The sequence below is a fragment of the Mytilus edulis genome, chromosome 4, assembly GCF_963676685.1.
Source record: "Mytilus edulis chromosome 4, xbMytEdul2.2, whole genome shotgun sequence".
In the NCBI taxonomy this organism is placed as follows: Eukaryota; Metazoa; Mollusca; class Bivalvia; order Mytilida; family Mytilidae; genus Mytilus; species Mytilus edulis.
This window is the reverse complement of record NC_092347.1, coordinates 25,791,205-25,816,884: the sequence shown is the minus strand read 5'-3', so window position 1 is coordinate 25,816,884 and position 25,680 is coordinate 25,791,205. Positions and strand designations below refer to the sequence as shown.

Genomic DNA, 25,680 nt, shown 5'->3' with positions numbered 1-25,680 from the left:
AAATGTTCTATCTAAAGACTTGTAATTTAGATTTTAAATAATAATATGAAAAAGACTTCAAGACTAGAGACCTCTTTCTGTAGATACAAACAAAATGTGTCTATAAGGCCAAAGAAATGTTAGTCAAACATATGGCTAGACATGATAACACAAGTATCATCATAAGACAGAAATATTCTAGGTGTAAGGCATAAAAGTTTGAATATTAAAACAGGACTTGTGTCATAAATCTGGTATAAATTTATAAACAGCATATGTAACAACCTAAATATGGACACTACCTTTAATAAAGACATAAAAATTATATACAAATGAAAACATTTAGACAGCAAGTTTATGTTCCTGACAAAGAATTGAGTATATTTGCGGCACCATTAGCAGAAACTTGTATGTTGGATGAATTCAGCTGAATCGATTGTCCAGCTACATTTGAGAATGCTGCTTGTAACTGATTGTTTATTGCTGTAGCATAGGAAGCCATATTTGTTTCTGAGGATGCTGACATGCCTGTAGATGGAGCAATGGCAATAGGTACTGGCTGTGGAAAAGATGGTGTAGCTGGGCGAGAGCCTCCTCTGGCATTTCCATTCTTTTGTTTAAGTTCATCTTCTTCTGAATTGGCATGTTTACCACCTTTAATAAATACACCACCAGACCCTCGCTGTCTGTTCAGAGCATGTCGATGTCGTGACTCATACAGGTATTTCTGTAAAGTAAGCAAACTCATGTTCAGTTCGTAAAGATAATTTCAACTCAAAATTCAAATTTTGTTCCAGTCAGAACCTGATCTGTAACTTGTTATGATAAGTCAATACACTGTCAATGAGGTTTTATATAAATGCAAATTACTGAACACTGAAAAATTATGGTAAATGAGTTTAAGAATAGACTATGACAGAAAATGGTATATTCATGAATAATCATTTTCTTAAAACATTATCTAAATATAAAATTGAGAATGGAAATGGGAAATGTGTCAATGAGACAAAACAGGACCAAAGAGCAGAACACAGGATAAGGCCACCAATAGGTCTTCAAAACAAATCCTAAACCCTGAGCTTCAGCTGGCCCTTAAACAAAATGTGTACTAGATCAGTGAAAAAGGACATCACACTAAGCTCTTAACAGATATAAATGAACTAAAATAAAAAAAAAACATACAAGACTAACAAAGTCTAGAGGCTCCTGACTTTGGACAGTTGCAAAAATGCGGTGTGATTATGAATGGAGATCATCTTGGTTTTAAATTTGTTTCTGAATGAATGGTTCTGCTGATTGTCAAATAAATGGTTATTGTGACCAACCTTCTGTATAGGTCAGTGTGTGAAATATTTACTGTAGAGACCTTATGGTCAACTTTTTCATTTATTGACAACAACAATTCTTGCAAATATTGTAAGTTCTTAAAAGTTTATAACAAGCAAAAGGTGGAATATAAATTTAGCTATCACATACGAAATATAGAACTTCAATAATTCATTTTAAAAATTAAATGAACTCAAATGGCTGTATATGTAACTGCTGTTTAGAGCAAAACTTGAAAGACTGCTGCCACAGTGGTATAATATACTGAGGTAACTTTGTACGCAGAGAGTTAAACCTCCCTGATCATTGATGATGCTGATAGATATCATGTTTACTCAACATGAAATACAAATATGTGCATGATTACTCTTTCAAGACTTATACACTACAAACTACAGCTATAAAATATCTATTTCATATAGCTTTAATTTTGATATTGTTGATCATTCACTTCTGCTGGAATATTATAGGGACGAAGTCCCCTATTACAGTAGAAAATTCAATAAAAAAAAAAATTAAAAATAAATCGGGAAAATTTCCCTAATTTTTTCATTGTACTAATGAACTCAAAATCATTCAATTTTTTTTTGTCGCGTTTTTGAATTTTCCGGTCTTGTTTACATGAGACTTAGAATAAAATGTATATTTATCAGTCTAAGAAAGGAACTAATACTAATTCATTTTAAAAAAAACGTTTGTTATTAAAAAAACGTTACCTGAAGACAGCGTTTCTTTGTTTACATTGAATATGACGTCATAACTTAAATAACGTCACAACTAAAATCCCTAACAACAGAACCAAAATTGGAAACGTTACGGTAGTTCTGTTTCTCTTTTTAACATTGTTGATTTTTTTTTAAATCATAGACTTTGTCCCCATTCACAGGTAATTCCTGCCTCATATTAATATATAATTTTAATATGATGCTATAGTCTGCTTTGTAAACAGTTTCATATTTAACAAATCCTGAGTACAATTAGGGAATGACTGTAATATTTTTTCTGTCTATGAAGAAATAACATAAAAAATGTGGTGCAGACTGAATAACCCGCATAGTTGGTTATTTTAAAGTGTGCACCAAATTTTTATGTTATTTCGAATAGGCAGAAAAAATATTACAGTTATTTCTTATAATTTAATTCTAAATTCCATGAAAAAACGCTGATGACGTCACGGTCACATGACCAAATTATGTTTAAGAGCTGATAAACAAAACGACGTCAGCCAATCAGAAGACGTGTTGCATCCAAAATTAAATTATATGTGTGATTGAAAAAAAAAAATCTGCAATTTATTATGGGACTTTGGTCAACTGATTAAATAATTTGATTATATGACCTACTTGTCTTTCTTTAGGTATTCGTCCTAATGCTTCTAACTTGGCCCTAGCTTGTCTTCTCTTTAATATTCTGTGATACTGTTTAGCATTAACATACAATGGCTCTTCACCAGAATCATTGGACTACAAAGAATATCACATGTTATACATAATCAAAAATAATTACATGTAGTAGTAATTAAGTTTGAATGGTTGAAAGTTGCAATAGTTTTAAAATATATTTTTTACACAAAAGAGGAAAGATGTTAAAAACAGGATACCAACTCTCCTTATTACAAAATAGTTGATATTTCTGATGTTTGGATCTACAAGGTGTGATAGATAGGAGACAGACAAGTGAACTTATAAAATAAATGAGAACATAAGGTTGTATTTAATGTACAAATATATTGCATTTTTAATTGATTACTGAATCTTCTAATTAATGCTTCTTAAAATAATATAGATTCAGGTTAACACTTCATTTTGCCCTGTTTTACCTATCTGTACCATATAAAACCCATTATCTCACAATGGGCTGTCAAATATTTATAACAGCCAGGTTTTTTGCCAACCCTGATGTAAAGGGGCATTTCTTGGACAACCTCAGTCATAGCAATAAAAATAACTGTATACATGGACTAATTTGTCATAAAATGTATGTCCTTACCACAGGCAGCTGTTGGTTCATTTGATTTGTTGGTAAGTTAATCACTTGTATACCTGAAAACATAAATAGTACATGTAAAAAGTAAAACCACTAAAATACTGAACTCCAAGGAAAATTTAAAACGGAAAGTCCCTAATTAATGGCAAAATCAAAAGCTCAGACACATCAACTGTCATATTCCTGACTTGGTACAGGCATTTTCTTATGTAGAAAATGGTGGATTGAACCTGGTTTTATAGCTAGCTAAACCTCTCATTTGTATGAGTTACATCAAATTCCATTATATTGACAAGAATGAAGATAAACATTAATCATCAATGGTACAATGTAATAAATCATTTAGCTACAAAGTAATAAATTGCCATCATAAAAGAGGGACGAAAGATACCAAAGGGACACTCAAACTCATAAACAGGGTTCATACACCTTTTTAGTTCCATTTTTCCATGACTTTTCCATGACTTTTCAAGGATGTTTTATGAAATTTCCATACCCCAAAACTATAGACCAAAAAGTCATCCCTAATGCTATAAACATGCTTTTGTGTCCTTTCCATGCAACTAAATACACAATCTTTTTAACATCCAATAATGACACAATTGCACTGAAACACAATGAGAAATACCAACATATTTATGAATGACAATACTGAGTTAAGTTTGCTAACAATGATGTAGACCTACTTGTTATCAAAGATTCTATGAAAGAGTATGACCTACACACTCATTTGAATGTCCCCTTTGGTATATGTTCTGCTTCTTTTTACAGTATAAAAGAATATATGGGTCATTTTCAAAAAATGTCGAATTTTGAAATTGAAAAAATTATTAAAAGTTACTTATTCAAACAACCCTCTACATAAGCAAATCATAACAAACAGTACTTTAAGAACAACATATTAAAAGATGCAACCTTAATGATGTCATACAAGAATATGTTGAAACATATTTTGATCGGTGGTACATTATTTTGTCTATCCTGTTACCATTTTCAAAAGAAATTTTGGGTTATTAAGAAAAGGTTTAGATAAAATGTTAAGCTTGTTTTACGTAGACAATTAGATGGTTTTCAAGAGAATAAACTTCTATATATATTCATTCTGTAATATAATAGATTATTTGCCAATTTTCCAGGTTGTACTGAAAAATGCCTCTAAAAATTGGTTTTCAAAGGTTGTAAAAATTACCACCAGTAATGCAAGTCTAAGATAGCAATTTATATTGTTCGGCATTTTTTCACCCTTTCAAATAAACCCAACATCAAGTAAATCCCTCATAAGTTAGTTTACTTTTCTCTATATTTCATTGGTAACAGGAACGTACGTTTCTGATATATTACTATATAAAAGTCTATCCTGTTACCTTTTTGTCTATCCTGTTACCGATATCAGTATTGCACCTGTGAATGCTTAATTGGGAAGATTAAGACGTTATAACCTTAAGATGACTTCAAACAACGAAATATTTCATTCGTTTTGCACCTATATGTTAAGATAAAAAAATTAACGACGTTTTTGTCTACAATTGTCTATGCTGTTACTGTAACCATAGCAACCATAGTAACAGGATAGACATAACAGGATAGACAAATTTCTTCGTTTTTGATTGCTGTTGTGAAATAACTACTCCCTTTGGTGAAGTGATTATGTTTTTCTATTGTGAATTTGGTTTCCAACACGTTATTGCACTTTTTACAAATATACTGTTGGTGTATTTAATCAAAATTGATGGTAACAGCATAGACATAAAAAAAAGTACGCTCTATTTTTTTCACTAAATGTCTTGAAATTTCTTTTCTCTACACTGTCGTTCAAGAAACGAGGCGTTTTAAATGTAAAGATTACTTTGCACTTTTGAAATCAACACTGACTGATTCAATATTCATAGGGAGAATAATTTCACGGCTGATTTAAGTAGCGGTAACAGGAAAGACATGAACCTCCTGTACGCAGATTCAATTTAGTTTGTAGATAATATGTTACATACAATGATATAGAAGCTACGAATTTTCGTTAGAGTAATATTTAACGTTCTTAAAAAGTCCCTTTTGTAGATATCAAGGCGATCAGAAAATCGCAAAAACTCATTTGAAATGTGTTTTTCTGACACTGTACGCAGACAAATACCCCCAAAATGGGTCTTAAATGCAGTTTAATCTTATCAAAATAGATGCAAGGTGTGTTTATTATTAATGTTCTGAATCACAAATCCGACAAGCTTTCATTTAAACCATTACAACTGAAATTTCCATTAGAAATAAAAAAGATAGCATGGGTGTACTGAAAATTCGACATTTTTTGAAAACGACCCATATACAAATTTTGAAATATTTTAATAAACAAAGTATTAGAAAAGGTTATTTGGCATAATCCTCTTGACTGGTTGGACTTTCATCAAACAGATAATACATTGTAGACAAAAAAAACTATCACCTTCCTACTTAGAGGCATCATTGCCATTTCAGAAGTGACATTTGTCTACTATCCAGAAATATATTCTTAAATACCGAGATGAAATCCTCACAACTTTTGTATGAAAAATTACTCTTTACTATATGTAGGACTCTTATCATTTCAGCTCCTCTATCCATACATTATCATTAAAAGTGTTTTTCAATGGCTGTTTGATAGCAATAACTTTCTTTTCGAATATTCCGATAGCTGGTTTCTTTTTTCAATACTGTTAAAGCAAATTGCACTATGAAGGGAACCAGATGCGGTTGCATATTTTTATAAACAATTTTGAAGAAACGAATTTTAAATTCTCATTTTACACTTACCACAACTGGGGCCTTGTTTCTAGCATTCGAAAAAGAAACAGTTTCGACAAAAACTACGGGGATCATTTAATTTTAGATGTTTGAAGACATGCAATAAAGATTACAGTGCAAATAATCATTTTCCATGACTATTCAAGGACTTGTCACTAAAATATAGCTTTCCATGACTTTTAAAGGCCTTTCCCCCCCTAAATAAAAATCATAGACTTTTCCAGGATTCCATGCCCCGTACGAACCCTGATAAATCTAAAACAAACTGACAATGCCATGGCTAAAAATGAAAAAAGACAAACAAACAACAGCACTCATGACACAACATAGAAAACTAAAGAATAAACAACACAAACCCAACCAAAAAACTAGGGGTGATCTCAGGTGCTCTCGAAGGGTCGTGTTGCTTATGTGGTAAATAGTCTAATTCGGTAGGTCACATTCATGAAAGGGAAGGGGATTGTAGTTACGACGTAAGGAACATATCTGATATCATTTGTGAACCGTTTATTCCATAACGGTCAACCAACTCGTGATGGCGTCCGTAAAATTTACGAAGGGATGATTTCAACTTCGCGGTTTAGAACTCTTGGTTTAATAGCTTCCTTGTGAGCAGCAACCCTCTATCAAGAAAATCATGATAGGAAATGCAAGCATGGGAATATCATATCAATTGGGAGATATATACCCTGTATGCAGATGCTGCTGGAATGTTGCTACTTAGAAATGGAAAGTTCATAATTGGAAAGCTGAAATCATCTCTTTTGTTGTAAAGTTTTGTTTTCAACCGACCCTCATTGTCAATTTCTAGATGTAAGTCAAGATATAAGGCCTTAACTGTATCATAAATCATACTATGTAATAAATAGTAATCATATATCTACAATGTAATAAACTGTAATCATTTATCTACAATGTAATAAACTGTAATCATTTATCTACAATGTTATAAGCATATTCCAAGATCTTGCAATCCAAAAGATTGGACAATACTTATTTCATTAATATCAATTTCATTCAACATACTGTAAAATCCACAGTATTAACAAACAGGAAGGAGGAATCTGACAAATCAAAATAAAACATTCACATTATCACTGTCAGCTCTTGACCAAATTTAAAGACATTCTTTTCAATAGTAACTGAGAAAGTTGAGAAGTTGATTGCATATAGCTCCTTCTATGAGTTGGGGTTATAATTTGTCAAAACACTTTCAATATGTGCATTTTACATCATAAATTATTATATTTTTATATTATCCAATATCTTTTTTTCAGGTTTCTTCACCACAGTTTTTAATATATTAAACTTTACTTTCCTTAAGGAGGCAATCTTTAAATAATTATCTTTTACCAGATGTAATGAAATTTGTATTTGAGTATCTAATGGATAACTGCACATGTTTACTTTGGTAAGCAAGCTAAAAAAATGTTTGATTAGGCAATGTGACTCTCATTGGGCTAACTATATACTGATCTTTACTAATATAAATAATGTCTGACCATTCTGTTTGACTAACACAGGGGAATCTATTACTATTGGTGGTGAGTCATAAAAATTTCCAATTATACATGGTAGCTTACATTTTGAGTGAATGTGTATGTGGTATAGAGTAGTAAATAAGATATCTAACATGAATGTGTACATAGCTTTTTTGCTGGTAAAGAGTAGTAAATTAGATATCTAACATGAATGTGTACATAGCTTTTTTGTTGGTATAGAGTAGTAAATTAGATATCTAACATGAATGTGTACATAGCTTTTTTGTTGGTATAGAGTAGTAAATTAGATATCCAACATAACTTACCTTGAGGTAACTGTACTGGTTTGTTATTAGCATCTACCAATACAAACGATGTTTGACCATTCAAGGTGACTTGATTTAAAAATAACATCTGTGGTACTCCAACGGTCTGTACTGAACTTTGACCTTGTGGAGTTTGGACAACCATTGTTTGATTCTGTGTAGTCTGTCCCATGTTTGTCATCACCTGTGAAGCTGGTGTAGTAAAGCCTGCTGTTGACATTGATGAGTATATAACATTCTGATTATCTGTGTTCTATAAAATAAACAAGACAAGTATTATTTTTAATACAGTAACAATATCCCCCATAGTTCTGTATAAGACTGATCTTCAAGAGGCTAATGGTAATTTGTTCTTTCTTAATCGTCTCAAAGATGTTGACAGATTTTCTCTATCAAAAAAGACAAAATTGTAATTTTTACCCAGGGATGATTCCAGGTGTTTTCAAATGGGTCCTTTTAACATCAAATAGGAAATTATTTTTCTCTAACAGAATTCATTTGAAATTAAATGCACCCGATTTCGTATTCTTCAAATTCAATTTGATGCTCCCAAAAATATGTTAATCAAACATACAACCCTCGAGATACAACCACTTTTACAGATTACTGGCCATTCCCGATAGTTTGATGAACGAACACATAGTTAAAATTTAACATAGACTAGTGATATTTATACTTTGTCCTTTACTTTCGGCGAACGAACATTTTACAGCATTCCTGACGCGATTGGAAGCAGTACCTCTGGCCAAGGGAAGCCAGTCGAAATGGTACGGAATTGCTGATAAAATGTCGTCTATTTTGGGGAAGAAAGTTAACAGAACATTCAGACCACACAACCTATACAGTACAACTTATTGTATTATTCTTTCCATGATGCAAGAGGACAAACACATGTTGGCAGAATAATTTTAACAAACATTTTCACAACAAAAACATTTTATTTTTAATTTCTTTTTATAGTTTATTTACATACTTACAATGAACTTTCACTTTCAGTACATTGAATAACGTTACTTACCATTGTAACATTGTGACGTTTAAATTTTAACTTTTATTACTTCAACATGATTTTATGTATTGCTTTTATCCTGATGACGGTGCCCCAGGCACCGAAACATGTCGATCAATAAATTTTCTGCAGCAGTCCCTAAAGTGTTGTTGTTATAAGACTCTCTACATTTTATGTTTTTATCATAACGCCCCTGCATACCCTCGGGTATCCACTTTATGGACTCTACCGTACTACAGACTCACCAGACATTGGTTCACTGCCGTTTGTACTTAATAATGATTGTAACCAAGATTGCTTGAATTTGGACGCTAGTCTCAGACAAAATGTTTTTGCAAAAGTTAACGGACTACAACAGTCAACAGAGGCCAAGTGATTGGATAACTACACATTGTCCCTTTCAGTCAGGCAAGCTATGTCCATTTCAGACAGGCAAGCTAAAAAAGGTGAACTGACACAGGATGCCAAATAATTACATTAAATTTTAACACAATTTTTCTTAATTGGTCTTCAGCATCAAAATATATATATGGGATCACCATAATGTAGCCTAGAGGTGGGCCATTCTTAAATTCTCAGTGTCACCCTCATGTTACCAGTGCCATGTTTATTTTTTTGTCAGGAACACTTTAATTTCTCTGTATCTTTACCTCAGCTTGAGAAAGTTGTGATAATTGAACTCCATCTTGTGTAATGTATTGAATTCCTGCTTGTTGTTGGTCATCAGGCATGGCTACTGTTACCGTCTGTTGGTTATCTGTATTAAATACTGTGTAAGTTTGGTCACCTTCTGTCATCTGAAAGAATGACAAGCAGAATCTGTAACTTCAACATGTTCAAGTTGTATGTAAACAGTATGGCATGAAAAATTCTGAAGTTCAAAAGTCTGAGTAAAATCTTTTAATATTTCATATTTGATAGCTTAACCATTTGGTCAATACACTTCTTACGGTAATCAGAGACCTATAAAGCTACATACATGTTTTAACATATCAGGAATTAGGCATTGCTTACAATGTCAGCTTATATTATCAGTTATGTTTTTTTCCAGAGAAAATAACTCTTATTATCAAAGATATTTTAACCAATCCATTTTGAAGAAAATCAATAATAATCTTAAATAAATAAATTATGCAGAATGTGCCCCTGCTTGCATATAATGTTATAAAGGGACATAACTCAAGAACTGTAAAAGTGATAATACCCAAATTTGTACTTGATTTGAGTTTTGTGATAATAAGCATTGTGTTTACATTTTATAACAATTAATTAAGGTAAACCTAAGTTAGAAAACAAAAACAAAAAATCCTGCAATTTTTCCATTTGCAAAAGAAGCAGAACAGGAGAACGATAAAAGTGACGCCTCCAAATTTCAAACTTGATCTGTGTTTTGTGGTAATTATCATTGTGCAAAGTATTATAATATTTGTTTGAGGCAAACTAAAGTTAGAGAATGGAAACGATAAATTTAGCAATTTTTCCATTTAGTATACATCATAATAAAACAATGAAAATAACAACAAATATAGTGATGCCCATATGTTGTTTATTTTTGGAGGCATAATGTATGCAACATTATTCAAAATAAAATATCTATAGCCCAAAATTCCATCTTTCATATTCAGATGAAATCCTTTCAGAAATACAATGAAATATGAAGCAACAAATTATCATCCTGTCCAGTAACTCAAGATAAATCCCCTTTAATATTTGGTCAAAAACTTTCCCTGGGGTAAGACTGGGGATAACACATCAACAACATTACTAGCAAAGCCAGCAGAAGCCATGATTTCCTCCACAAAACCTACAAATCGGCTATAACCATCAAAGAGCAAGCATTCAAAACTCTAGTAACGCCCCAACTAGAATACACCACAACCATATTGGACCCATATCATCAAAATCATATTGACCAAATTGAAAAAGTTCAAATGAGGGCTGCAAGATACGTCACCAAGCACCACAGAAACAGATCAAGTGTCCCAGACATGATGAACAAATTGGGTTGGAAAAGTCTGAGCCTCCAAGATTGACGCAGAGAGGTCAGGCTCGCAATGATGTACAAGATCGTCAACGACAAAGTAGCCATCAGCAAAGACATGTACCTCCAAAGACAAACTAGAATATCAAAACGTACACAACAGAAACTACATGGATACATGGTGCAACGAACCAACGACTGCAGGAAATGGTCCCTCTGTGTGAACACCACAAAAGACTGGAACAAGCTTCCCCCGGAGATCGACACAGCACAGTCATTTGAGACTTTCAAATCTGAAATGACCTACCTATCTTGTTTTTAACCATGCAGAACCAATTTGCCAGTATATTCTGAAAGTTGAATGCAGGCAGTATGTGGAAGAAGACAATATTGTGTAGGATTAGTGAAATACTGAATGTTTGGTTAAAACTACTGTTTTGAAAAATCGAAAAGTTCAAGTCCTGTTTTGGTCTCAATATGGAAAAGAACGGATATGGGTTTATAAATACCCTTAATGACACGAAGACATCACATATTGATCATTAAATGTTACACAAAATTAAATCTAGAGCTGACGACACCAACTTCAATAGAGCAGGAACTTCCCACTTACAGACAGCCATCTCTGGATGGTCTCAAACAAAACAAGAACAACTGAACCCAAAAGCATGTGGCAAAATGTTCAAATATCTTATTTAAAACTAAAAGGTTTAACCAAGAACATATATGTCCCTGGTTTAATAACACACCAATGACTTGAATGGATCCTTTAAATATAAAAACAACTTGCGTCCTCTATGTTGGAAAAATCGACCTGCGACCTGTACTTTTGTCTTAAAAACGACTGCGCGACCTAACGACGAATTTAAAAGTGACCTTGCGACCTGAGGGGGGTACCCTGTGGGAGCCTCCAGTACAGTCAAATCAGCACCTAGTCAATTTGGCACCTGGTTAAATCAGCACCTGATATAGTCATTTCGGCACCCATGAAAGATATGTTTAACATATGTTTTGTTCAGTATTTTAAGCAAAAAGTTGTATTCACAGTATTGACTCATTGACATTTTTGGAGGGTTTCTGTATGTATTTTTTTTGTTCAACTTAATTAGTATTCAAAGTTTTCAACATTTGAGCATTTTGCATGATATTTGGTAAAATGCATCGACAGTATACTGTTATTTAATAATCAATGTTTAAAAGTCACCAATATTTGCTAATATTAAATTTCAAGTGTTATTCAGTCATTATTAGTGTTATTCAGTCATTCGAGGTACCGGTGCTGATTCGACTTGTAGTGAAGTTGGAATCCGGGTCCGTTCGCGCCCACTCATGTTCACCCCCTTTCACTTTCGCACCCTACATGTTCGCGCCCAATTTTAATTGGTTTTGTGTAGCTTTGTAATCAAGTTTTGGCAAGTGTATTCTTATATTTGTTGTCATTGTCTCAAAATAAAGTGAGACAGCATTTTTTTTTTGTGTTGAATATATCTATCATGTTTTGGATAGTGTATTGTTAAAAATAATAAATAATCCTTTCTAAATAAAGTGGGATTCTGTCAACGTTTTATTTTGTGTTGAATAACTCTTAATCATGTTTTGGTTAGTGTATTGCCATAACTTTATTTCATTGACTTGTTTCAAAATAAAGTGAGATTCTGACTACGATTTTTTTTTGTGTGTTGAAATTTTTTTATCATGTTATGGTTATAAAAGTGTATTGCTATATTTTATTGTTTAAGATCGAAGGGACCAAGCTGTTAAAAACAATTATCTTTTGTGTTTTTCATTTAAAATCTTGAATGTTTTACTTACACCAAAGCAATTAATAACAACAATCATGATTTTCCAATTATTCTACTGGAATTTGAATTATAATTGGGCGCGAACGTGTAAAGTGCGAACGAACCTTGGGTGCGAACATGCGAGGTGCGAACGTGTAGGGTGCGAAAGTGTATTGGGCGCGAACGAACCTGATACCGTGAAGTTGTACCCTTTTTCATGGATTCTACCCACTGATATTTATTTGGCTTTTGGCATAGGATCAAAGGAAGCAGGACAAATCGCCCCCTGGCAAAACGCCCCACTTTTTCACCAACTCGCCCCACCATTAAAAAAATCAAAAAAATCGCCCCAACCTGGTTAACCAACTCGCCCCACTTTAAAAAAAAATCGCCTCACTTGTGAAAAGGGTTAAATCCAGTTAATTTTCCCCTGTCAACTCGCCCCACTTATTGAAAAAAGGGAAAAATCTACTTCTATATATGTAATTTTCAGGTCTACCAACTAGCCGCACTTAAATGAAGACTTATTTTGATTTTTGTAATCTACACAGAATACAAAAAAAAAAAACGAAATTTATTAAACTTTTTTAACATTTTTAAAATATAATTGCAATTACATTTTTGTATCATTATTGGAGAATAACTTTATACTTGTAAGCTTAGTTATTTGTATAACAATTGAAAAGAAACCTGTTAATTGTATCATAATCATACTATTGATGCGTGATTAACATTTATATATAACTTTATTGCAAAAACAGAGTTTTTAACAGCAATTTGATTTTATAGCACTTCACTTTGGTGTTTAAAGGTAATGACGTGGGCAGGGACAAAGATATACAACGGGATTGCATCTTTTTTATATGTGGTTTATCTATTTGTCATGAGTGGGGCTGAAAGTTGACAGACCGTATTTCAGCGGGATTTTAACCCTTTTCATAAGGGGAGCATGTTATCATAACTATTTGCAATGGGAGTTTACCCTTTTCATAAGTGGGGCGAGTTGGTAAACAAGAGTGGGGCGTTTTTTTAGAAAGTGGGGCGAGTTTGTGAAAAAGTGGGGCGATTAGGTGTGGGGCTATTTGCCAGTGGGGCGATTTGTCATGGATTCGGACCAAAAGAGCTAACTATGATCTGCTGGATATTTTTATAATGACGTCTACGACATAAAAAAGGATTTGTGCCCTTATACGACTGGAAACTGTTGATGCAAAAAATAAAAGAAACCACTATAACAAATAAAACAGCATCCAAAAACGTCATAAGTCATTGTAGTTGAAGTTATTGTGTATGGCAACTCATTTTCAAATTAATGTCTATGCAATCCGGTGCATAACACAATAAAGGAAACTTTTGTATTGCTCACTTTTTTTGCTTTGATGTAATTTTCTACGCAAAAATTGTATATTTTGGATTTTTCTTCAAAATTTCCTTGTCCAATGGCGCTGATTTATTGTGCATCAAATTTCATGACGTAGTCAATTAATGTGGATTGTGATAAAACATGTATTTTTTTCCGCAAAAAGACAAGTTTAAAAACAAAATCTAAATGTATTGAAAAGAATATTAGTCACAGAAAAGGGTACGCAATAAGGCATAAAGGTTGTTATATCTCCCTGATTCAGACTACTTTGTAGTAATTTTCAAATGGACTATAAATCCTTAATTTTCAGCATGTGAAAAGAGAGAATCCGGAAATTCTTAAATATAGTATTGCCGGTATCGACTCTGTGTTTTATCGTTCGACTGTCGTTTCCGGAACGCTTTTTCCGCCATTATCTATTTTTGTTGTTTGCCGGCTCTGCCGACAATAATCCTTGTTAATCACAATGAGTAAGGCTCATCCTCCAGAATTGAAAAAGTAAGTCACGACTGAAATTATTTGTATGTGTTTCCAGGACATTTAAAGACCCAAATTACAAGACATTTCGTGATTTGTGCCTCTATAATTTTCAAAAGAAATTATTTGCCTTCTTTCACTTCTTCTTCTTCTTCTTTCAGTACAGAGTCGGACTCTTCTTGAGTGTATAAATGACTCTTGCTCGTGAAATCATGAGGCCTTCCCTCCTCACTTAATAAAAACTATTTACAGGAAAATTATTTACAAATAAAACTATGTACATCTGGGGTCAAAGGAGATCTAGGTGTGTGAAGCTCCTGTCAAGGCCTCTGGCAGGATGGTAAGGCTGGCCTTGAACTCTTCTAGTGTAGCTGCTGTTGTGGCTTTTTCCGGTAGAGTGTTCCATTCCCTGGTTGATCTTGGGAAGAAGGAGTACCTGTATTGGTCTTTTAGAGTGCGCTGTTGGTGTATGCGGTGGCCTCCTCTGGTCCTTGAATCTCCGGGTTTGTAATAATTAGAGGGGTCAATATCCACCAATCTATTGCGGATCTTGTATGCCATGGTGAGTCGGTCTTTGCAGCGGCGATCTTTAAGGATCTTTTAGGATACTATACTCATAGGGTTATATACTAGTGCATTTATTCATGTCACTTACACAGCCTTATTTATAATAAGACCCTTAAACTTTACAGATTGGGTAAAAGTCGTGAAAAGGGAGGTTATATTTTTTTGTTTTTATGGCAGTTTTCTGGTGTTGATAAAAGTTTAAATTTTTAACCTAGTTTTATTATTGTTTCCAGGGACTTCCCTTTTCTATTTCAATTAAGACATTAAATTTACAAAAGAACACGTTTGAAATGCATCAGTAGTATCTAAATAAGTGAAGCCTCGTTTAAACTTTTTTCTAAAACTAAATAACACAAATCCGCACATATATAGTCCAATGTATATAAGTATGAGAGACTACATGTAAATTTTATCTATTACATGCCTACATGGCCAAAGTGGTACAACTACAAGACCGCACTGGCTTCATTGCAGAAACATCTTGTAAAAAAACCCAGACAAATCTTAACTTGAAAACATGACGTAATGATAAACAAGAAAAGATAACTCTAATAATATCCTCGATCTCCTATGTTGGAAGAGAGGACCGCCTACACAAAAAGGAAAACACATGTTGGTTTGGTTATCTTATTTCTAAAAGAGGGATGAAAGATACCAAAGGGACAGTCAAACTCATAAATCTAAAACAAACTGACAACGCCATGGCTAAAAATGGAAAAAAAACCCAGAAAAACAATAGTACACATGACAACATAGAAAACTAAAGAATAAACAATACAAACCCCACCAAAAACTAGGGGTGATCTCAGGTGTTCTGGAAGGGTAAGCAGATCCTGCTCCACATGTGGCACCCGTCGTGTTGCTTATGTGATTACAAATCCAGAAAATAGTCTAATTCGGTAGGTCACATTCATGAAAGGGAAGGGGATTGTAGTTACGACATAAGGAACATATCTGATATCATTTGTGAAATGGTTATTCCATACCGGTCAACCAACTTGTGATGGTGTCCGTAAAATTTATGAAGGGATGATTTCAACTTCACCATTTGGAACTCTTGGTTTAATAGCTTCCTTGTGAGCAGTAACCCTCTCAAGAAAATCATGATAGGAAATGCAAGCTTGGGAATATCGTATCAATTGGGAGGTATATACCCCGTATGCAGGTGCTGCTGGAATGTTGCTACTTAGAAATGGAAAGTTCACAATTGGAAAGCTGAAATCATCTCTTTTGTCGTAAAGTTTTGTTTTCAACCGACCCTCATTGTCAATTTCTAGATGTAAGTCAAGATATGAAGCCGACTTCATTCACTTATTTCTAAGTGAGAATCAAGTGTTACAACAATAATTCTAACAATATGGGAAGGATTATTATTATGTTGTACTAAATTTCAATTAAATGTCTTTCATTCTAAAAGTCATTAAAACAAAATAAAATACAAAAAAACAAACCAACGTGTTTAACTATAAGCAGTCAGAGCTCAGACATAAATAATCATATTAAAATGCATTTTTGACTCACTGTAAGTCGGGGGGGATAAAAATGACTTGTTTATGTCTGAGCTCTGAGTGATGAGAGTTATCTTTTCTTGTTTTGTGTGACATCACAAGAAGATTCAATCTGGGCAATGGCTGAACATTATACATGTAGGTGGAAAATGAATACAAATGGAAATAATCTATGCCAATATGGTATGCACTACCAAAATAGTTTAAAAAAACCATAAGGACCTAAGAGCTACGGTTCCACAGCTAGGGTTAACTGTGAATTAAACTATGCACCAAAATAAATTGGTTTTGAGCATTCTTGGTCTGTTTGTCACCCTCTGAGACTTGCTGATGAATTGGTATCCAAAATACAGATGGTCCAATTTTAAGCTGCTCGGTATGAAACAAGTCTTGAATGAAAACAGTTTATCAGTCATATTTTTGATGATGTTTGCAAATACCTTTGTACACAGAATTTAAACTTGTAAATGTATAATTATATGATGTTCCTTTATTTCAGGTTCATGGAAAAGAGAGTTTGCTGTAAGTAGCCAACAAGATTTATGACTTAAAAATTTGATGCTTGCATACAATTGTTTATAACTACCTCTAGCTATAAATCAAGGTTTATTGGCCATTGTAACATGTCTGTAATCTCCAGGGTTCTCAAAAACTCTGGTTTTATGAGTATTGCTAATCTCTGTATCATGCATTCCGTCAGAGACCAGATTTTTATTTCTGACTCCCAACTTTTACTGTGCATTTATATACCTAACCTACTGAATGTACATTGACATACATCAGTAGTTAACTGATCATGAAGGGATGAAATAGAAGAGCAAAACGGATTTTTCACCAAAAAAAAACATATTATATTAGATAAAATAAAAACTGCTGGCCGTGCCTTAACAATACTCATATGTACAGGTATGGGGAGACCAACAATCGATTTTTCACTAGGCTTAAAAATTTTAAATTGAAAAAAAATATTAAAATAACAATATAGTGTGAAAGTATGTACACAAATTTATTTTTCATGTATTAAGTTTTAATTAAACATTTAGGAAAAGATTCATTCAGGTGAACAAAAGCGGATGTTATTCAACAAATATTGTTTAATATATACATGTATAACTTTATAAAGACTTTAAACAATATTTTTAAGAGTTACATTTGTAATTGTGCTTTCGAAAAGAACAAATATTTTAAAGGATGGAGGTGACCTTTGGGGATTAACCTTTTATATCATTTTACATTCAAATCATGTTGGCATGCAGTGATATTGTTTGCCTCAAATTACAGCAGAAATTCGGCCTTTTCCCCTAGATAAAATTCCCAAATCCCAATTACTAAAAAAGGGCTTAAAATTCTTCCCAAAAAGTTTTACATTTTCACCAAACAGTCATGGCATTGGTAGTACATTTTGTAATGTTTGTAAATATCGTATTCATGTTATTATTTTGATATTAGAAAGCACTTTTGAGATCCGGTTTTCTGATCAGAATCATTATGGTGTTTGTAACACATGTAGTTTTCAATGCATAAAGTACCATCATTACTTCTGTTTCTTTCCCCTCTCCGAAAAGTACCTTTCAGGTTGAAAATGTCTGACAACCAAAATATACATGAAAAAAAACAGTGCAAAAAGACAGCAAAGAACAGCAAAAAATCAGAGATGAGTTTAGAATAAAATATACAAATTTCCCAATTTCAATGAAAAATATGCATTTCTCCCATTAAAAAACGGTAGAGGTAGTTTTGAAAAAAGACAACAATATCACTGGCATGACAAAATTTAATTGATATGGTTAAGGTTTGGGGATCTTGGCCAATAACAATATATTTTAACATTCTGTAGATTAAAATTTTATTTTTTTAGTGAAGTTGAATGGTGGTCGTCAAATATCAGGAACATTGAGAGGTTTTGACCCTTTTATGAACTTGGTAGTAGATGAGAGTGTAGAAGAAACTAAAGCTGGGGATAGAAATACTATTGGCATGGTGGTAAGTGTGAAAATATATCCTGAATGGATTATTTCTTTCAGTATAATATAATATTTGTAAGGAAATAAACAAAAAAAATGATATATACTTGTGAAATTATTTGCTTTAGTTATACTTTCTATGCTTTGACTGGCCATGGAGTCTGTCTGTAAACTTTCAACAAATTATCTCCTCTGTAAAAGAACTTTGCTTAAATGATTCATATGAAATGTTTAATTTAGTTTTTTTCTTCTTTCTGGCTTAATTGAAAAAAATACATTTTTATAGTACAGTGGTAAAATATAAGTATAAATTGACGCATATTTTCAAAGTTGGCAAAGTTGATGTTTAAACAATTTAACTATTCCCCCCCCCCCCCTCCTTTATTTAGTTTAAAAAATACTTTAAATAGGTTGACTGTAATATAATCCTTTCTCATCTTGTTGCAGGTTGTCAGAGGTAACAGTATCATACTGTTAGAGGCCTTGGAGAGGATATGATATCTGACTGATGTAAATATTGTGAGAAAGACCAGAGTGGAAACATTATACATACTGATCATCTTTATCATTCATTTTGACATTGTAATTCATTTATGAAGTCACAAGAATAGTTCTGTACCATTATTTTTATTTGCAATCATAGAAGTACATCTTCATTGAATACATGCATTTGGTTAACTTTAATCATGGACATGATGTTTCATTTTTTTAATGACATACAATAATAAAAGAATATTTGTTGTTAATTGTATATATATATATTTGTTCATAAACTGCTTGCAACATCAAATTTCCACGATTCAATAGAAAACTTATTATGAACATTGGATTTGTATCTCAATATGTGGCATACTTGTTACTTGTACTCTTTTTGGCAGTGTTGAACATATTGAAATATTAGATGTGTACATTTCAAGATAATTGGAATTGGGTAATATGTCAGAGACGACAACACAATCAGCTCAAGGCCACCAATTGATCTTTAACACAGCAAGAAAATCCTTGCCCTGAGGTTGGCTTCAGCTGACACGTAAAAAATATGTAATTGTTTAGTGAAAATTGGCATTTTACTTCAACTAAGCATGTGTTATGAGATCTCAACCTCCTAATACCTTAAGCCAATTTAGAATAAACAAATACACACCAAAACATATTGAATTGGGGATGTACAATGAGCTGGCTGGGGCCGAACAGTGTCCATTCATTTACGTAAAACCACTTTGAAGTCTTCAAATTTAGATCTGTTTTTTCCTGTGAATAAATGAAGGTTTAGTTCAATTTTCATAATTTTATCTGTTTTCGTTGAGTTTAAGGCCTTCCAGCAGCAAAATTGATTTTAATGCCCTTGCGGTAGCGACGGAGGCATTAAATTTTACCCTTGTACGTCGGTATGTCCTGAAGTTTGTTTCTGTTCTCTGACTTTAGTTCAACTCGACCAAATGTTATAAATCTTATTCACAAGATTTATTAACACAAAACACAGATCAAAAATAGAATTTTGGTGTCACTTCAACTGTTAGAGAGTTATGCCCTTTTAAAAATGGAAAATTGCTGAATTTTTCGTTTCTGTTCTCCCACTTTAGTTTGCTTCAACAAAATGCTATGAAGAGGGGGTCCGGTCCGTTAACTTCTTCTTCTCTAAGTAAATTCCTCCGCAACGGAGCACCCGTGTCACACGGTAACAGAAAAAAAACCCTTATTTTTATTTATTACTGTTTAAAAATATGGAGCAAACCAGATTAGAATATATACAATCCTTAAAAGATTATCGTTGTCCTAAAACCGTTTTTTAATGTAAAAACTAACATAAAAATATTTACACCTACTATTTTATGTACATTAAGCATATAATAATGTTAGTCAAAATATCTTAAAACGTACAGATTAAAAAGGAGTGAAATAGATTTACTGGTAAAAGGTAAAAGGACATAGTTTATTCATTTATTTCTTGACAGAAAAATAAAAGGATTATAAAAATATAGATTGCTATTTAATGGTCTGGGATTTATCATTACTATGTACACCACTAAAATTAAAATTAACTGTTATGTTACTGTACAGAACATGCAGAATTTATATCAGTTTATTTCTATTTAACCAGTTGTTCTACAGTTAAAATAGAGGTTGATAATATAGAATCATAATACTTTTATAAAATCTAAAATATTTGATCTGAGATATTACCAATTTAGGCCTTTTAAAAAAAACTAAAATATTGTATATACCTTTTTGTGTTATATTGCCCAATTAAGTTTACTCTTAAGCTTCCTTTTAACATATATGTCTGATAATTAACTAACTCAATTTTTATTTTTGGGGGTAAAAATTAATTAATAGTTATCTAGACATTGCACCCGGGGTCTTTTGCCTCAGACTGCTTTGATACTGCCATCCTTTTGTGTAATAATGTTCTGCCACAATGGAGGTCATAGCACAGTTTTCTGCTTATTCTTTCTATCTCTGTTGTAATTTCTTCGCTGAGAATTTGAATATTTTCCCGTACTTTGGTTGAGTCAATAATTATTTGCATTAATAGTTCTTTGTTTCCATTGAAGTGCTCTTGCCAATTATTTTGGCCTATATTGCATATTATAGCTTGTTTCAGTGCAGGAAACACTTTTTGACGTTGTTCATTTAATGCTGGGCATCTTAGTAAGAAATGCTTTAAGTCTTCCTGTTCTATTTGACAAAGCAGGCATTTTTGATCATCACTATTTCCATTAAACCTTTGAATATGTTCTTGTAATAGGTATGTTCCTGTCAGTAACCTAGCTTTAATATTTGCTTTTTTGACCTCGTATGTTACTGGAGGTAATGTACTCCATACGGGATGGACTCCATGTATCTTAAGCCTTTGGATGTTACAATGTTTCAGTGTAGATTTTTCTTCCATTTCTTTTTGTAACAGATTTGTCCATTTCTCAGCAATGCTCCTGTTAGTATCTTTTTTCCACTGAATTTTTGAGGGCAGATGTTCTTTGAATTCTGCTATTGATGGTAGATTGTATAAATTCAGGATTTCTTGTGCTCTTGAAAAGAAGCTGTCAGCATTCCCTGCATTTATGGTCATCTGTCGTTCCATTACATTTTTTAGTTTTGTATTTTCTGAAGCTAGTATGGAATACAAAAGACTCAGCTGTCTTTTGTGTAATTCTGCCTCAATTGGAAGGGCTCCAATTAGCATGTAAACTGCTGCACTAGATGTCCTAATTGGTAATGATTGGAAGCATCTGAGAGTTTTGAGGTGGAATTGCTTCAGCTCTGACATTTGGGTGACATTTAGTGACAATACTTCTAATCCATATAGTAGTCTTGGGAGTACATAGGCTTGATATATCTTGTATGCTGTAATAGGGTTTAGTCCTTCTTGTCCATTTAGTCCAACAGGAATTAGAGTATATAGTGTCCGTCTGGCTACACTGATATGTTCTTGAATATTTAGTTTTGTTTCGTTCTTACTTGCTCTGATGATGCCAAGATGGGTTGTCTGTTGGTCTTCTTTTATTGGTTTTTCTCCCAGAGTTATAGGATGTTGTTGTTTGGTTGTTTTTATCCTCTCTGTTTTGATAAGTGTACTCTTTTCTGGATGAATATTGTAGCGATGCTGACAGGAAAATTTTAACATGTTGACAACACCTCGATTTTGGCAAAAACAGGGTAAACAACAAATCATTAATGCAAAACTGATGGTAACATGATAACAAAACAGTTAACACAGTAGGTTGAAAACATACCAGTTTAAATCTATCTCAGATAACAGTTTAACAACACCTTGAAAAAAGCCAAAACAGGTTAAAATAAAAAAAAAAAGGTATTTTATGAATTTTATACACTACTTATTACCACAAAACTCAGATAAAGTACAAATTTTGGTAACGTCACCTTCACCGTTCTTTATTTATGTCCTTTCTACTTTATATGCTAGTGGGGGTATCACATATGTTCCATGGACACATTCCTAATCTTTCATCGAATGAATTTGAGTTCCTTCTATTTGAGCAGAAATTAACAAATTATTTCTTTCATTTTGTCTCTTGTTCATTTTAAGTTGTTTCCCTTTGAACAGAAATGCAATATATAAGAACTAAGTTTCTCACAAAAGAAATATTCTTGGAGTTCTTTGATAAGCTGATTCTAACAACGTACTTAGACTTTGGATTGGATATTTTCCCTTTATTATATATATATAAATCTTATTTCAAATTTTTCAGATTTTTACGACATTCATTTTATGTCACCAATCTATGCGTCAAATATTCAATCCAGTCCAAATTCAGACATGTTTTAAACATAAATTTGTCCAAACATTTTAGAGTTCGACCTCTGCAGAAAAATGCTGGTTGCTGTCACTCTGATAGTCTCTTGTTGCGTTTTGGTTTGTTTTTCAAGTACTATAAGTAATAGGTCAACTATATTTGGTGTATGGCACGACTGTAATTGGTACCTGTCAGTCGGACCTGGATCCAATTTTCATGGTTCATTAGTCAATGTAAAGTTTTTGTGGTTTGGTCTTTTTTCAAGTACTTTAACCTATATGTCACTGGTTTATTGAATGATTGTAAGGTGTATGTTTGTCTGGTAGATATCATCTGACTTTAACCTCAATTTTATGTGGAAAAGAAATTTTTGCTCGTTATAAACAACTTAATTGGTAATATAAATATATAAACCCCAGCCTGAGACTACTATAGCCACAGGCACTTGTGTCTTGAATGTTTTTCTATATATACTCTGGAACATATATATACTGTTCCCAGATATACCTTACTAATGTAATATTATAAGGTATACTATATATCTGGAAAAAAGGACAAGTGTGTCTGTGACTATAACACATAACTTACTACATGTTATGTATGACAAATCAAATTGTATTGGAGCCATTGACTTGTGTAGTCATGCGACGAAACTCCACTATTTGGTCACATATTACCAATCATAAAGTCACGGTACGCGAGTGCCAATCTCTTGTGTAATGGTAGTCTCAGCATATAGACCTTCCTTTACATATATGTTAGACTCAGATCGACGTCTAAAATTGACTCACATTTTTAGAAAGAAGCGCTTCTGCGCTTCATACAAAATGTACTTTGGTCAATGCTTTTACACCCCAATAAAGTTACATAAAGAAGCATTCAATTCTTAAATAATAAATTATTGGACTTAATTTACACTTGTACATGTTTTGTAGGATTCTTATGACAACTATACAGTTTCAAACATCTATACAAACTTTCCATATAGATTTTTTAACTCGAAATAGGTGACCTGCATATGTTTATCATGGGAAAGCAACCCAACGACAAAGAAAACCAAACGACATATAGGAGCATTATTCAGTCGTCAACAATAGACAAAATCGAAAAGTAACTGACAACGCCATGGCTAAAAATGAAAAGGACAGACAAACAATAGTACACATGACACAACATAGAAAACTAAAGAATACGCAACACGAACCCCACCAAAAACTAGGGGTGATCTCAGGTGATCCGGAAGGATAAGCAGATCCTGCTCCACATGTGGCACCCGTCGTGTTGCTTATGTGATAACAAATTCGGTAAATAGTCTTAATCGGGAGGTCACATTCATGAAAGGGAAGTGGATTGTAGTTACGACGTAAGGAACATATCCGATATCATAACGGTCAACCAACTCGTGATGGCGTCCGAAAAACTCACGAAGGGATGATTTCAACTTCACCATTTTGAACTCTTGGTTTAATAGCTTGCTTGTGAGCAGCAACCCAGAAAATCATGATAGGAAATGCAAGCACGGGAATATCGTATCAATTGGGAGATATATACCATGTATGCAGGTGCTGCTGGATTGTTGCTACTTAGAAATGGAAAGTTCACAATTGGAAAGTTGAAATTATCTCTTTTGTCGTAAAGTTTTGTTTTCAACCGACCCTCATTGTCAATTTCTAGATGTAAGTCAATATATGAGGCGGATTTAACTGTATCTATAGTATCCTTTATCTCTAGTTCGATAGGATAGATGCGTTCAACAAATTCACCAAATTTATTTAGTGAAAGAACATCATCTATATAGCAGAAAGTAGAGTTGAAGGATATTGCTAACTTCTTATCTTTCTCCCTCAGAAGTTCCTGTATGAAGTCAGCCTCATAATAATAAAGAAACAAGTCGACAAGAAGAGTGGCACAATTTGTTCCCATTGGAATGCCGACAGTCTGTTGAAAAACATTTCCTCCGAACGTAACAAATATGTTGTCAATCAAGACATCAAGCATCTTGATAATGTCAGTTTCAGAGAATTTTTTGTTTGAATCAGTGATCCTTTACAAAGTAGGATTTATCCCTCCCTAAGACAAGATACTTGTATCTACGCGTTGGCCATTCTTTTTTATGAAACAATGCAATACCAACTCTTTCAATTTGTCTTTTAGTTTGGAATTTGGAATACTTGTGTAAAGTGTAGAAAAGTCAAATGTTTTAATACTATTACAAGATGAAAGAGGGTTAGATTTTACGTACTCTAAAAGATCTTTGGAGTTTTGAAAGTATCCATATCTGATTCACGCCATCTCTAAAATCGGCAGTTTCACAATAACTTTGAAGCCCGTGTGAAACATATACGCCAAAAATTGGCATTATGTTTTTATGTTGTGCTGTTACACCACTGTTCTATGTTAAGTGCTCAGACATATGTTTTACCCTGACATATTCTTTATGGGCCTGTAGTGCAGTAGTTTCCGATGGTTTATGTGTGTCATATTTGTTTTTCGGAATTATAAATGAGACCGTTAATTTTGTTATTTTAATTATTTACATTATTTATAGCCTTTGCGGTATGGTTTTTTTTATCATTGTTGAAAGCCATACGGTTGCCTATAATTGCTCACATCCACTTTATTTTCACCCTGGTGGATAGATTGAAAATCATACCACAATTCTTTATTTTTATGTATGAATCTCTAAAATTTAAAAATTGATATCACAACCTTTTTACATACTTAAGTCTAGTATGTCGTTTCAGTTCAATTTGGTTTTCCTGTGTCAAAACGGACGTCGATTAGAGAAGAAAAATGGACTTCGATTAGACTGATAAGCAAAACATTTGCCGTTTTGAAATATTATTTTATTTTATTATACTTCACGTTAAAATGCCATATTTTGATTGGCTGATACGAGGGTGT

The 25,680-nt window shown here is 33.0% G+C and overlaps 2 protein-coding genes across 2 annotated transcripts; one reads left to right on the top strand and one right to left on the bottom strand.

Annotated features, from left to right (window-relative positions):
* Positions 1 to 269: 269 nt before the first annotated feature.
* LOC139519301 (nuclear transcription factor Y subunit alpha-like) lies at positions 270 to 14,111 on the bottom strand. Its single transcript, XM_071311279.1, has 6 exons — positions 14,009 to 14,111; positions 9,530 to 9,676; positions 7,871 to 8,123; positions 3,295 to 3,347; positions 2,649 to 2,768; positions 270 to 706 (listed from the first exon to the last, which is right to left on the bottom strand). Exons 2-6 carry the CDS (start codon positions 9,674 to 9,676, stop codon positions 335 to 337), a joined length of 945 nt encoding a protein of 314 aa, XP_071167380.1. The 5' UTR covers positions 14,009 to 14,111; the 3' UTR covers positions 270 to 334.
* A 241-nt stretch (positions 14,112 to 14,352) lies between these two features.
* LOC139519302 (small nuclear ribonucleoprotein G-like) lies at positions 14,353 to 19,266 on the top strand. The gene is made up of 4 exons (XM_071311280.1): positions 14,353 to 14,502; positions 17,056 to 17,078; positions 18,415 to 18,539; positions 18,968 to 19,266. The coding sequence occupies exons 1-4, from the start codon at positions 14,471 to 14,473 to the stop codon at positions 19,016 to 19,018; spliced, it is 231 nt and encodes a 76-aa protein (XP_071167381.1). The 5' UTR covers positions 14,353 to 14,470; the 3' UTR covers positions 19,019 to 19,266.
* Positions 19,267 to 25,680: the final 6,414 nt, after the last annotated feature.